This window comes from Xenopus laevis, chromosome 8S, assembly GCF_017654675.1.
Source record: "Xenopus laevis strain J_2021 chromosome 8S, Xenopus_laevis_v10.1, whole genome shotgun sequence".
Classification (NCBI taxonomy): domain Eukaryota; kingdom Metazoa; phylum Chordata; class Amphibia; order Anura; family Pipidae; genus Xenopus; species Xenopus laevis.
In genome coordinates, this window is record NC_054386.1 from 5,438,093 (window position 1) to 5,452,061 (window position 13,969).

At 38.2% G+C, this 13,969-nt stretch overlaps 1 protein-coding gene across 1 annotated transcript in view; it reads right to left on the bottom strand.

Moving 5' to 3' along the window:
• LOC108699739 (leukocyte tyrosine kinase receptor) overlaps nucleotides 1-13,969 on the bottom strand; it is a 103,787-nt gene that overhangs the window by 15,517 nt on the left and 74,301 nt on the right. The window contains exons 16-24 of the mRNA XM_018232257.2: nucleotides 13,651-13,807; nucleotides 11,481-11,663; nucleotides 11,263-11,361; nucleotides 10,045-10,197; nucleotides 8,203-8,313; nucleotides 7,369-7,555; nucleotides 5,659-5,749; nucleotides 4,052-4,116; nucleotides 1,341-1,470 (exon numbers count right to left, since the gene is read on the bottom strand). Coding sequence (XP_018087746.1) covers nucleotides 1,341-1,470; nucleotides 4,052-4,116; nucleotides 5,659-5,749; nucleotides 7,369-7,555; nucleotides 8,203-8,313; nucleotides 10,045-10,197; nucleotides 11,263-11,361; nucleotides 11,481-11,663; nucleotides 13,651-13,807 — 1,176 coding nt within the window. The remainder of the gene's footprint in view (nucleotides 1-1,340; nucleotides 1,471-4,051; nucleotides 4,117-5,658; nucleotides 5,750-7,368; nucleotides 7,556-8,202; nucleotides 8,314-10,044; nucleotides 10,198-11,262; nucleotides 11,362-11,480; nucleotides 11,664-13,650; nucleotides 13,808-13,969) is intronic.

Here is a 13,969-nt window from a genome sequence, read left to right on the forward strand (position 1 = left end):
CGAAGTATTTAAATTCGATGGTCGAATTTCAAAGGATTTTTTACTTCTGAATTTGACCCTTGATAAATCTGCCCCTTAATGTTGACTTGATGTCTGAACAGACATTTATTTTTATTCTCATAGTTAAAGTAACTGTTTTATTTGCAAGGTGAATTGCATTTCTTAATAGTCATATAAACAATATACAATACACATACTTTATTTGCTGTACAAAAATAGTCATTCCATCATTCCATGTGGCTGGTGTTTTATTATTAAAATAGATATGGAAAAATACAAGATTCCTCTGCACTCAACCCATTATCAATATATTTAAGACAGAGACAGGGATTGTTTGTCCATATTCCCTTTGTAAAATATATAATGAAGCAATAGAATTCTTAATGAATCAGATGAAAATTGAGCATAGGACTGGCCAGATATGGGATGACTCTGACGTAGTTGTTCAGCTTAAATATATTGCAATATATGGACAAACAATCCCTGTGTTGTTTAAAGGGTAAGGCATTTTTCAGTAGCAGTAGCACAAAATGTCTCTGTCTTAAATATATTGATAATGGGTTGAGTGCAGAGGACTCTTGTATTTTTCCATATGTATTTTGTGGTCACAGCCTCATTGCACCTCCGCCTAATGGTTTTAAAAATTAGTGGTGATCACAACTTTCCCTTGTTTATTATTGAAATAGACCACGCATCTTATATTATGTATTATTCATTTGAGTACTGTATGCAGCCATACCTAAGGGGCAGATTTATTAAGGGTTGAATTGAAAAATGTTAGCGTACTTTGACTAGGGAATAGTCCAAATTCGATTCGATTTTGAAAAAAATTTGAATATCAAAATTTATCATGTACTGTCTCTTTAAAAATCCGACTTTGACCAATCGCCATCTAAAACCTGCCAAATTGCTGTTTTAGCCTATGGAAGACCTCCTAGAACCTGAAAAATACTTTGAATCGAATTCGATCAAATACGCTCCGAATTCGATTCAAACGATCGAATACAGTCTTTTCACTCCAATTTAAAAAATTAAATTTTTTTAATACATTTCTGTTGGTCTTTTTTTATTCGTATTTCGAGGTGTTAAAAAAAAAAAAAACTCCCATCACCTCGAAATTCAACCCTTAATAAATCTGCCCATAAATGTAGTTTTTTATTCTTATAGATATTGAGCGAAGATATGCTAAATTACTCCAACTTTATTTACCCAAAATGCTATATGATGATGATTATGAGCTCACAATAATAATTTAAGATTGCATCAGCATATTTATTATAATTTTACTAAGCTCAATTTGGCATAAACATTGATTAGTACAGCATTTAAGCATAACTTACAAGCCATGGACGATTGTGCCTGAGGAAGCTCTTCATATCCCCACCTGACATGAGCTCCAGCAGGATAAAACGAGGAAGGGTTTGGAGGCTCACTCCAATACAGCGCACGATATTCTGGTGACTGAATTTACTGTGTTAAGACAAAAAGAAGCAAGGAATGTACAGTTACATTGGATTGTCTCATTTGTGTAGAACAGTGTCAAACACTGCACATTTCCTTTTCCATCTGATACAGAGATTGCGTCAAAACATGACTTTTGTGCTTTCTCACTTCAATTTCCTCACACAAGATGGCAGCCATTATTCAAAGACAATGGGGCAAATTCAGTAAAAGGTGAATTTTTGCCAGCGAACGATCCGCCACATTTCGCGCCACTTCGTCAGGCGCAAATTCTTTACCACTACCCTAATTCACTAAAATGCGCAGTTGCGTCTCAGCAGCCGAACGCTGGTGTAGTTTCAATGTGTTATTTCGTCAGCGCACGCCTTTTATAGCGATCTTTCCCTAGTGTACAATTCTGCCTAGTGAAACTTCGTAAGTACGCTTAGGTCGATTTGAATAGGGCGGGTACATATAGGTCATATATATAGTGAATAAAGTACCCCCTCTTGTAAAAATAAGGATATTATAAGTTACCGAGGAGTTTCATGACCATATAAAAGTACGAGGCCGAGTGTTTTTATACAGGTCATGGAACTCCGAGGTAACTTCTAATATCCTTATATTTTGCAACTGGGGGTACTTTATTTATTATAATACAGTGAGGCATGTGACAGAAATGACATCAGAACTCACCGTTTATAACTGATGACATCAGAACTCACCGTTTATATGGATATAATTTACAGGATATTCACGGCTTTTGTGTATTATATGTCTTTATTAGCAGGGCCGGGTTTGATATTGTGCCGCATAGTCCCTGCACTGGAAGTTCGCAAGCACTTGCCCCAGCCACAAGGTCGTAGCGCTGAATGATTACCACGCGCAACCCCGACATCTCCTCCGCACGGGCGAGCGCGCTCTGAAGCACCGGAGCACTTGGGAGTACCAGTGCTCCTTAGAATGCAGCTGGGCAGCATGCTGCCCCTAAAATGTTGTCGCCCTAGGCCCTGGCCTTTGTGGCCTCGCAAGTGATGCTGGTACAAATGCTTGAAGCGGCCACTTATTATTAAAAATGCCCAAGGAAGCAAAATAAAGACAAAAGATCCTCTAATGCCATAGACATGAGCCCACCCTAAAGCAAATGTGGCATGCCCCTCAAATTGGTTAAAAAAATTGTTAACCAAATTTCACCTTTTAGGCACCCACTCACGAACATCTTGGAGGCGATGAAGAATTCCAAAAGAGCTTTACTTCACATTAGTTAAAACAGCTGACGCATTTCGTGTGCTCCCACACGTAGTCATAGATGTGGGAGCACATGAAACGCGTCAGATGTTTTAACGAATGTGAAATAAAGCCCTTTTGGAATTCTTCATCGCCTCCAAGAAATTCGTGAGTGCGCACCTAAAAGTTGAAATTTGGTCGGAAAAATTTTCTCCCCTTGTTAAGGGTTTGGGGCGCAGCACCCGAGCCATCCCTGGATTGTGGTGAGTGATACTATATTTAAAAACGGTGCATGACATTAAACCAGCGTTGGGTTCGGGGCTAAAGCACCCAAACCACAATATATAATTAATGAGCATCTAAATGTAAAATGTGTTGAAGTCTTTAAAAGGAATGTTTAAAAGGCTAAAAATACGCAAATGTAAAAACAAAAGTTCAAGCATAGAAGCACCCAAAGGAATAAAAAATATTGTTAACACAAAAATGTTTAATAGAACTTTTGAAGTCAATCCCACTTTAAAATATGAAAAAACACCAAAGTTTTTTAGAACTTTTATGACTTTTCAGGATATGATGTCACTGACATAAGATTGAGGAGGATGTAGCTCTTTATTTGAGTAACGATCGTTCGCCTGAGCGAAAATTCGCCTGAAGATAGAGCGCGGAACTGCATTAGCGATGGTTGCTTTTCAGTAGCGAATTGTCCTCTTACGACTGTTAATAAATTGGCCTGCGGATGGGACTTCTGCCGATTTTTCGATAGCGACGGTCACTTCGCCCTTTAGTAAATCTGCCCCAATGAGTAACTTAATTTTTGCATGATGTAAACATTTGCTTTTTACCTATAATACTATTTTTGCTTCTAATTATTGTCAGCAGAGCATCCATATTATTATCCATATTCAGGCTCAATTATGTTTAGTCCATCTAGATTTGGGGTTGAGATGCCCAATGCAATAAGAAGATGAATGAGCCCCAGGCCTCTATTAACTTGTACTTGCCAGCGCCGGATTTCAATGAGGGGCGCCCCTAGGCCGCGCGGTCCGACCAGGCAGCCGCGCGGTCCTAGCGCCCACCTCCCCTCCCCTTCCCAGCGCGCCGACGAAAAAAGCTGCTGTAATTGAATGGGGACGCACATGTCCCCATAATGCGGCTGGGCGGCATGCCGCCCCTATTTTTTTGCCGCCCTAGGCCCGGGCCTTGCCGCAAATCCGGGCCTGGTACGTGCTCATTATATCTACCTTGTAAATGTGTGTTTCATTGAAACAAAATAAGTGCATCATATAATAATATGCGATGAAACATTAGTCATACAGAATATCCAATATACAATGCATAAATGTATATAATATGTAATTGTGAAATGAGAGTGCAGTATATTTACCTGATTATCAAAGCTTCCATGAGAAAGTCCATTTCATCTTGTTCAGAGCAGATTTCTGGTAGTGTCTGTAAAATGCATCAGGTTATGGAAAACAGTAGTATAAAACTAAAGGCCTGTATTTTTCAGGCAGGCACTGCCATTCATATTTTTTGTTTATGGATAGAGTTACATGTACAGTAGATTACATTTATTTTATCTTGTTTATGGACTTAGGTTTGCTGATTATAGATTTGCAAATATAGCTACAGCATGCTTCTAGCCAACCACTTAATCTTGCTCTTTACAATGTTTCTCTTATGTTTTTCATAACAAATATAAGACAGAGACTATGGGGCACATTTATTAAGGGTCTAATTGAATATTCGAAGTAAAAAAATTTGAATTTCGAGCAGTTTTTGTGTACTTCGACTAGGGAATAGTCCAAATTCGATTCAATGAAAAAAATTCGAAAATTCGAATATTGAAATTCATCATGTACTGTCTCTTTAAAACAATTTTGTGTACTTCGACTAGGCAATAGTCCAAAATTAGATTAAAATTTGAAAAAAAATTGAAAATTCGAATACTGAAATTTATGTACTGTCTCTTTAAACTTCGACCATTCGCCATCGAAAACCTGCCTAATTGCTGTTTTAGTCTATGGGGTACCTCCTAGAACCTATTTGGAGTAAATAGGTGGACTTTGAAAAATCAAAGGTTTTTTTTTTTTAAATACTTCGAATCGAATTCAAAAACAATCAAATTTGATCTTACTTCGATACGAACGATCGAACACAGCCTATTACAGCCTCGATTTGTTTAATAAATTTTGGTTGGTCTTTTTTTTTTCAAAAAAACTCCCATGACTTCGAAATTCGACCCTTGATAAATCTGCCCCTTTCCTTTCAATAGGTTAAGCAATATCCACAGATAATGTATTTCAGGAAAAGTAAGCTTAAGGGCAGAGACACACGTTCAGATTCGGGGAGATTTAGTCGCCTCGCAATTAATCGCCTTTTTTCCGATCGACTAATCTCCCCAAACTGCCTTCTCTCCGGCTAGAATGTAAATCGCCGGCGGGATGGCACTCTAAGCACTTTGATTTCCGAAGTCGTCTGAATTTTCCTCGTACTTCGGGCGACTTCTGAAAACGGAGAGCTCCGAGTGCCATCCCACCAGCAATTTATAGATAATCAAAATCCACTGTTAACAAGTTCAGTTATTAAGGATATTCACAATATACTCATTTGATGCTTCAGTGCTGAAATTATGAGCAAAAAAGACAAATGTACAGTGATGGACAAATAAATTCGGCGTGAATTTGCAGTGAATTTCCGCATTTCCTTGCCTGCGAATAAATTCGCAAAACTGTGACAAAAATTTGCCGGCGAAAAATCTGCCGTGAAAAAAAATAAATAAAAAAAATGCTGCACATCAATATTATTGCACGTATGAAAATTGTTGCTCACGTCAATATTGACGTGTGTCAAAATGATTTTGACGCCCATTGACTTCAATGCGCTTCGCTATTTTTTCGGTGAAGTAAAACGCCACAGATTCGCCCATCACTAAAAAACGTACAATCCTTAAGTAAAGAAATCATTAAAAAAACTTTGAAAAATAGTTACCTTTATAGCTACTTGAAGTGGGTTCGGATCTCCAGAAATCCCAACAACCATCCCTTCGTAAACCTCGCCAAAAGCGCCATGACCCAGGGCTCTAAAGTGAATAGAAGAGCACAGGGCAGCTTATAACATTGTGGAGAAGAAGTTGCTGGTAGCTGGGGACATTTGGTTGTGAATGAAGCTACTCTCTTACCCTTTAGTCTGGGATGAATGACCGTATAGTTCGGAACCCAGGCCCAGACTTTTTTTTATCTCACTGGGCCTTAAATAACTAAGCAGGTTTCTAAAAGGTAGCCTGGCCTAGGATCAGGGCTTTTAGTATTTTGAGGTTGAGGATTTATATTTATTGTTTATAATCAACAAAATTACCCTAAAACTTAAACTAAGGGGCAGATTTATCAAGGGTCGAACTTAGAGTTGATGGGAGTTTTTCTTAAACTCCCATCACCTCGAAATTCGAATGAAAAAAGACCAACCGAAATCAAAATTTTTTTAGCTTCGGGTGAGTAGGCTGTATTCAAATCGAATTCAGATCGTATTCGTTCGATTTCGAATTGAAGGAATTTTTTAAAAAAACTTTGATTTTCGATTTTTCACCAAATGACTCCAAATAGGTTCTAGGAGGTCCCCCACAGGCTAAAACAGCAATTCTGAAGGCTTTAGATGACGAATAGTTGAAGTCGAATTTTTAACGAGACAGTACATGATCAATTTAGATATTTGGATCTTTGAATTTTTTTCGAATCGAATTTGGACTATTCTGTAGTCGAAGTACACTAAAATTAGCTCAAAATTCTAATTTGATTTGTTGTTTTTTTAAACTTGAATCGAATTTGGACTATGAATTACACTAGGGGGCAGATTTATCAAGGGTAGAATTGAAAACTCAAATTTTTTAATTTGAAATTTGAGTTTATTTTAGGGGCATATTTATCAAGGGTCGAATTTAGGGTTTACGGGAGCTTATAAAAACTCGAAATTCAAAAAAAACCAAAAAACGACCAATCGAAATTTATTACAAAATTCAGATTTTTTAAATTCGGATGAATAGGATCGACCTATTATAAATTATCAAGGGTCGAATTGATAATTTGAATTTTTAAATTTGAATTTCGAGTTCATTTTAATGTAATTTGACTAGGGAATAGTCCAAATTCGATTCGAGTTGAAAAAAAATTCAAAATTCAAATTCCAAAACTTATCATGTACTGGCGAATTCGACTATTTGCTATGTAAAAACTGTCAAATTGGTGTTTTAGCCCATGGGGGACCTCCTACGATCAATTTGGAGTCGTTTGGTGGTGTTTTGAATAAAAAATGTTTTTTGGTAAAAAAAACAAATCTAATTTTGATTGAATTTGATTCGAGTATGCAGGTCGATCCTATTCATCCGAATTTAAAAAATCTGAATTTTGTAATAAATTTCGATTGGTCGTTTTTTGTTTTTTTTTGAATTTCGAGTTTTTATAAGCTCCCGTAAACTCTAAATTCGACCCTTGATAAATATGCCCCTAAAATAAACTCAAATTTCAAATTAAAAAATTTGAGTTTTCAATTCAACCCTTGATAAATCTGTACCCAATGTGATTTTTGGCTATCTTGGTATTGTAAGATGGTACGTAGGAGGATAATTAAAGCTTGGTGTATATGCTTTTCTGTTGCCGCACACCAGATTTATTCAATAATACTACTATTCTATAATACTTTCCCTACCTAAGCAGAGTAATGTTCTTGCGAGGTACTTCCTTCAGTTCACTCAGGCCGGCTCCCTTCCCTGCAAAACAGTAGTTCGGGTTGTAGTCTGTCATGATGATAGAGCTACGGATCTTGCTCAGTTTGTACTCTGTGCTCTGCAGTCGCACTCGTGCTCCTTCCAGCTGTTTTTTCTTACGGTGATAAACTGTGATTAAGGGCAAAATAATGTGTCAGGAATTTGGATTCTTTGGCAAATTCTTCCATGTTTAAAAAAAGGAAATTTGTCTCTTAAAGTTACAGGAGGCGGCTTTTTGCCGCCCCTTGTAACTACGGATGCACCAAATCCACTTTTTTGGATTCGGCCGAACCCCCGAATCCTTCGCGAAAGAATCGGCCTAATACCGATCCGAATCCTAATTTGCATATGCAAATTAGGGGTGGGAAGGCAAAACCATTTTCTACTTCCTTGTTTTCTGACAAAAAGTCACACAATTTCCCTCCCCGCCCCTAATTTGCATATGCAAATAAGGATTCGGTCTCGTTTCGGCCAGGAACAAGGATTCGGCCAAATCCGAATCCTGCTGAAAAAGGCCGAATACTGGCCGAATCCCGAACCAAATCCTGGATTCGGTGCATCCCTACTTGTAACTGGCTGTTCACTGCCGCCTCATGGCAGGAACGGCCCTGGCCTTTTTGCTTTTTATTTACACAAACCTCACTACGTAAAATGATTTAAATTTAAAAATGTAAAAGACCTGTCCATGACAGAACCACAGAACTACCCCTATAGCTACATAACATCGAAAATAAAAACACAGTTAAATAAGCAAAAGTGAGGGAGATGAGACGTACCAAACGACAGGCTTCCGCAGGCAAAGATGACACCAAGAATGACCGTCGCTATAAGGACAGCGAAAATTAGCGAGAGTGGGAGTTGTTTCTCGGCTATTGCCCATTTTGGAACTGAAATCAAAACAAAACCACAAAATTTGAGATTTAATGATAAACAAGAATATGATCTTAAGGTCAATTATAGCAGGAAACTTGTTGCTATTAGTTAATTGCAAAGTAGATTATCGATGACATTGGGCATCAGCTTAGCTGCTGGAGAACTTTATTGTACAGATATGGGACCTGTTATCCAGAATGCTCAGGACCTGGGGTTTCTGGATAATGGATCTTCCTGTAATTTGGATTTTAATACCTTAATTTAATTCTGTCATGATTTTTATGATGTTTTTATTTCTAAATTACACTGTTTACACTGCAAATAATTCACTCTACAATATAAAATGTCATTCCTGAACCAGCAAGTGTATTTAGTTGTAATATTGGTGTGTAGGTGCATCTCAGCTCATTTTGCCTGGTCATGTGATTTCAGAAAGAGCCAGCACTTTAGGATGGAACTGCTTTCTGGCAGCCTGTTGTTTCTCCTACTCAATGTAACTGATTGTGCCTCAGTGGGACCTGGATTTTACTATTGAGTGTTGTTCTTAGATCTACCAGGCAGCTGTTATCTTGTGTTAGGGAGTTGTTATCTGGTTACCTTCCCATTGTTCTTTTGTTTGGCTGCTGGGGGGGAAGGGTTGATATCACTCCAACTTGCAGTACAGCAGTAAAGAGTGACTGAAGTTTATCAGAGCACAAGTCACATGACTGGGGGCAGCTGGGATACTGACAATAGGTCTAGCCCCATGTCAGATTTCAAAATAAAATATAAAAAAATCTGTTTGCTTTTTCAGTGCAGAATTCTGCACTATTAACTGATGCATTTTTGAAAAAAACATTTTTCCCATGACCGTATCCCTACTAGGAAATAGTGTAAACATTAAATAAACCCAATAGGCTGGTTTTGCTTCCAATAAGGATGAATTATATCTTAATTTAGATCAAGTACAAGGTAATGTTTTATTACTACAGAGAAAAGGGAAAATTTGGATCGTTTAGATAAAATGGAGTCTATGGGAGGGCCTTTCTGTAATTCTGAGCTTTTTGGATAATGGGTTTCCCTATATTCGCATGACTTTTCATCACAAAAGAAGAATTTTTCCACTTTTTCTTTCCTGCTCCTAATTTCAGGGTTGGACGCCCCCCTACTGTGATGCGCCAGGCGCCCATGTATGAAGGCACCGCTCGGCATGCCTGCATGAATGAATAATTTTTTTGTACAATCCAATCGGGAGAGGGGTCTGGTCGGATTTGGGCGAATACCGATAACAAATCCGGAAAATAGGATTCGGGCAAATACCGAACCAAATCCGAATCCTAATTGCAAATTAGGATTCAGATTCGGTTCGGTATTTGCCCGAATCTTTCACCAAGGATTCAGGTATTTGGCTGAATCCCAAATAGTGGATTCGGTGCATCCCTAGTATTTATGGAGAAACTCATGGAGCACTGATTCTCCATCTTGCTTTCCATCAATTCTCTTATTTTTTTCTTGAAAAAAAGTTTAAAAAATAAAAGCTTTATCCCCATTTCCAATAACCCCTCCCTGTTGTCACAGACAGAAAGGAGTTTGTTGCCCCAGCAGAAAATGATGAGGATGTGGGAAGAAAAGTCAATAAATACTGTAGCTACTTTGATCCAAAAAATTGCCTCCAGCGTGAATTCCAAAATACTGAGCTATGCAGGCAGCATTATTTATTCAGCTGTATCACGAGATTATTTCTTATTATAAGAAAGTCAGCGTACCTATACAGGTGATGTTATCGCTGGCGAGCACAGTCCCAATGTCGCAAAGACACACAACGTTCCTGCTGATTGCGTCTCTCTTACAATTGTCAGTATGACAGTGGCTACAGTTTACGAAAAGTTTAATTTGCACTTCTCCATGGCCCTCCATAGCTTAAAGCAAACAAATGAAACATTATGACAACAAAGTAGATCCTCTGCACTTATATCAATATATTGAAAGTTTATTAATACCCTTTTGGCAAACAGATATTGTCTGTCTATATATTGCAGAACATATACATGCGTTGGCCATTTGAGTCATCCCTGGCCTGCGTTATACTAAACTCATTTTCTTGTAATTTAATAAGAGCTGAAACATAAAGCACATCTGTTTCGTGTCCACAGAAGATAAATTTGTAGGCACAAGAAGGCAGCACTGCAAACTGGTTGTGTCGTTTCATTTTATAGAAGTTAAAAGAACAGTGACAATATATCCTGAGCTAAAACACAACATTATGGGGCAGATTTATTATGGGTTGAATTGAAAATTCGAATTTTCAATTTTTTTTTTATGGTCAAAATTCTCAAATCCGAATTGTGAATTATCCAAACTCAATTTGTATCAGATTTTCGAGGTTTATTCGACTCCGGCCCTTTAAAAACTAAAATTTTACTATTCGCCACCTAAAACCTGCCGAGTTCATGTATAAGTCAATGGGAGAGGTCCAGGGACCAATTTGGACTTATGACTAGCCTCTAATCAGGTTTTGTCAAATTCGTTTCGATTTTTTTAAATTAATGCGAGTTTTAGATATTAATATTAATAATTTTTATTAAATAACCCCCAATCAAATTTTAAGTACATTCGAATTTAATAGAGTAAAATAAATTCACCAGACACGAATTTGCGGCAAGCGGATTCAATCATTAAACTGTGGCAAAAATTTGCCGGCAAAAAATCTGCCGCGTCAAAATTGGTGCACACATTAAATTGTTGTATGTCAAAATTATTTGGACGCCCATTGACTTCAATGAATTTTGTGAATTCTTCTCCATTTCGCGAATTTTGCGGTACATTCGCAAATTTTTCGGAGAAGCGAAACGGCACGTATTCGCCCATCACAAGTGATTACCTATAGTCTGATATTTTGTTATTTCAAAAGTCATTTTTTAAAGAGTCAAATGCAGGACATCGACTATTCAGTTTTGATTTACAACATGTTAAAGGGACTTTACCGGCCAAAGGATGCAGGAAGATTTTTACAGATGGATGAAAAAAGGAGACGCCGTATTGTCCATCAGAAAAGATTTCATCCAGTTCAGAGGCATTACCACCTATGAGATAAATGTTAAAAATGTAATTATCCATATGTCATATAAAAACATAGTATCTGTACCTTCAAAGCCTTTATACGGTTTAACATTAGTGCCGATTTACAGCTATATGGCTATACCTTGGTATCCTCCTCCTCCACCACCAGAGGTGCAGGGACCTCCTCCACCACCAAATCCACCAGCTGTATGCCACTGTAGTTTTATTATTGCTTTGTAGCATGACTGCCCTCCTTCTGCCCCAAACACAAGGGATTTTCCAGCCACAGGCAAATCGGTTATTTCGTTCCATCCGCCCCCTCCACCTAAACAGAGGTCAAATGGATTAATTATTATTAATCAAAGAACAGTTAAAGGAACATTAAACCCTATGGGCAAGTTGTTTTTCCATATCTGGGCCTGGTTCTTCCATGACCATACTTCCATTAACACCTTCAGTAACAAGTAGTGATGGGCGAATTTGGGGCGTTTCGCCGAAAAATTCGTGAATTTCCAGTGAAATTTGTGAAACTGTGAAAAAGTCACGAAACTGCGCTGTTGTCTCGTTTTTGACACTGGCGTCCGGTTTTGCCGCAAATTTTTTTTTTGCCCCCGGCGAATTTTTGCGCCAGTTTTGCGTTGAACTGTGGGAATTCGTCGCAATTTTGCACCTGGCGAATAAATTCGCCCATCACTAGTAAAAAGTTTTACATCTAGAAAAAGGAGATTATTTATATTAAAATCAAATATTCTGCTATTGTATAGTACAGGTATGGGATCCATTATCCGGAAACCCATTATCCAGAAAGTTCTGAATTACAGGAAGGCCATCTCCCATAGACTCCATTTCAATCAAATAATCCAATTATTTAAAAGTTATGTCCTTTTTCTCTCTAATAATAAAACAATACCTTGTAGTGATGTATGGGCCGACCCGAAACCCGCGAGTTTACCCGCAGGTCAGGCGGGTTTGGGCACAAAAATCTTCGGGTCGCGGGCAGGTCTGGGTCGAGCTCTTCTCTTGCTCTCCCCGCCTGTGACCTAGCATTTCCGGCTTCCGCCCGCCCCTTTTGTGATGTCACTGCAGGGGCGGGTCGGGCGCGGGTCTATAAATTGAGGGCAGCAGCGGGCCCGGGCTGGGTGTGGATTGAGAGGGGGCGGTTTAGGGTCGGGTGCGGGTCGACCCACAAATCACTAATACCTTGTACTTGGTCCCAGCTAAGATATAATTAATCCTAATTGAAGGGAAAGCAATCCGGTTGGGTTTATTTAATATTTACATGATTTTTAGAAGACTGCGGGACAGATTTATCGGTCGAATAGCAAATTCAAATTCCAATTTTCAAAAAAAATTTTGGTGTCAAAATTCACACATTCGAATTTTAATCGCCCTATTCGACTGTAAATTCTAATGTGAGATTTATCACAACTTGACCATGGAAACAGTCCTAATTCGAATATTCGCCACCTAAAACCTGCCGAGTTCATGTACAAGTCAATGGCAGAGGTCCGTTGAGTCAGTTGGAGATGTTAATAGCCTTCCCGACATTCAATTTTTTTTTCCCGAGAAAAACTCGATTCGTACAAATTTTTGGGTCAGAACTATTCGATCAAATATTAGACATTCTAATTTTTTCTTAGATAACCTCCCAGTCGAATTGTGAGTATATTCAAATTTTAAAAATTTAAAAAAATTCGAAATTCGACCTTTGATAAATGGGCCTCTTAATTTATGATGATCCAAATTGCAGAAAGATCGCTGTTCAGGAAAAACCCAAGGTTCTGGGTCATATAATCTACAAACTTCCATAGGGTGGACCTAGTTCTTAATATGTTTGTAGTAGGTTTGTGCTCTAAGTGCCAAATACAGTATGTGTTCCCATTAGTTCTGATGCACATAACCTGCCTATACTATTATTTTTATGGCACTGCATAAACAAATGAGCACTGACAGCTGTTGTAATGACGGCATTATAGTTGTCATAAAGATATGCCAAGACAACGTTTTTTAAGTCAACCGGTAGTAAGCAACACTATGCTAGCACCTTCCAAAAGCCTGTTATAAGCAGTCCAAAATGGCTCATTTCTCAAAAACCACAAAAAAGGGTTTTTTTCATCAAATTCAGGCAACCGCACTGTAGTGTTTTTCAAAATGTCTCCGACATAACATTTATGTGTGTGTTATAAAAAAGAACTTGCTGTCTTCTTGTTCTCTGCTTGGGAAAGGTTAACGTTCAAGAGTTAGAGATCGAAAGTCCAGTATATTATGCAGCATGGCTCATGTAACTTATATTTTATTCATTTATACACCACCTGCTGCTGCAGACATGCCATTGAGGCCAGGCACGGCTGTATTGTTTTCAAACCTCTCCGGCTGAGTCAGGTCTAAAGGATCTTCTGTATCTTCTAAGTAGGCTTTCCCTCCACCTCCAGCTGCCACCAGTAATGGTATAAATTCTCCATTTACCTCCTAAAGGGATTTACAAATACAGCAACTGAAATATTGGTGAACACATGACCATTTGGAGTTTTACTAGTGCTCAAACGTATACATGTTCCCCACAATCTGTATTCCCAGAGCAATGTCTTCAACTTCTAAGAGTTCAAAATATCCTAAAAAGGGTTGTTCACC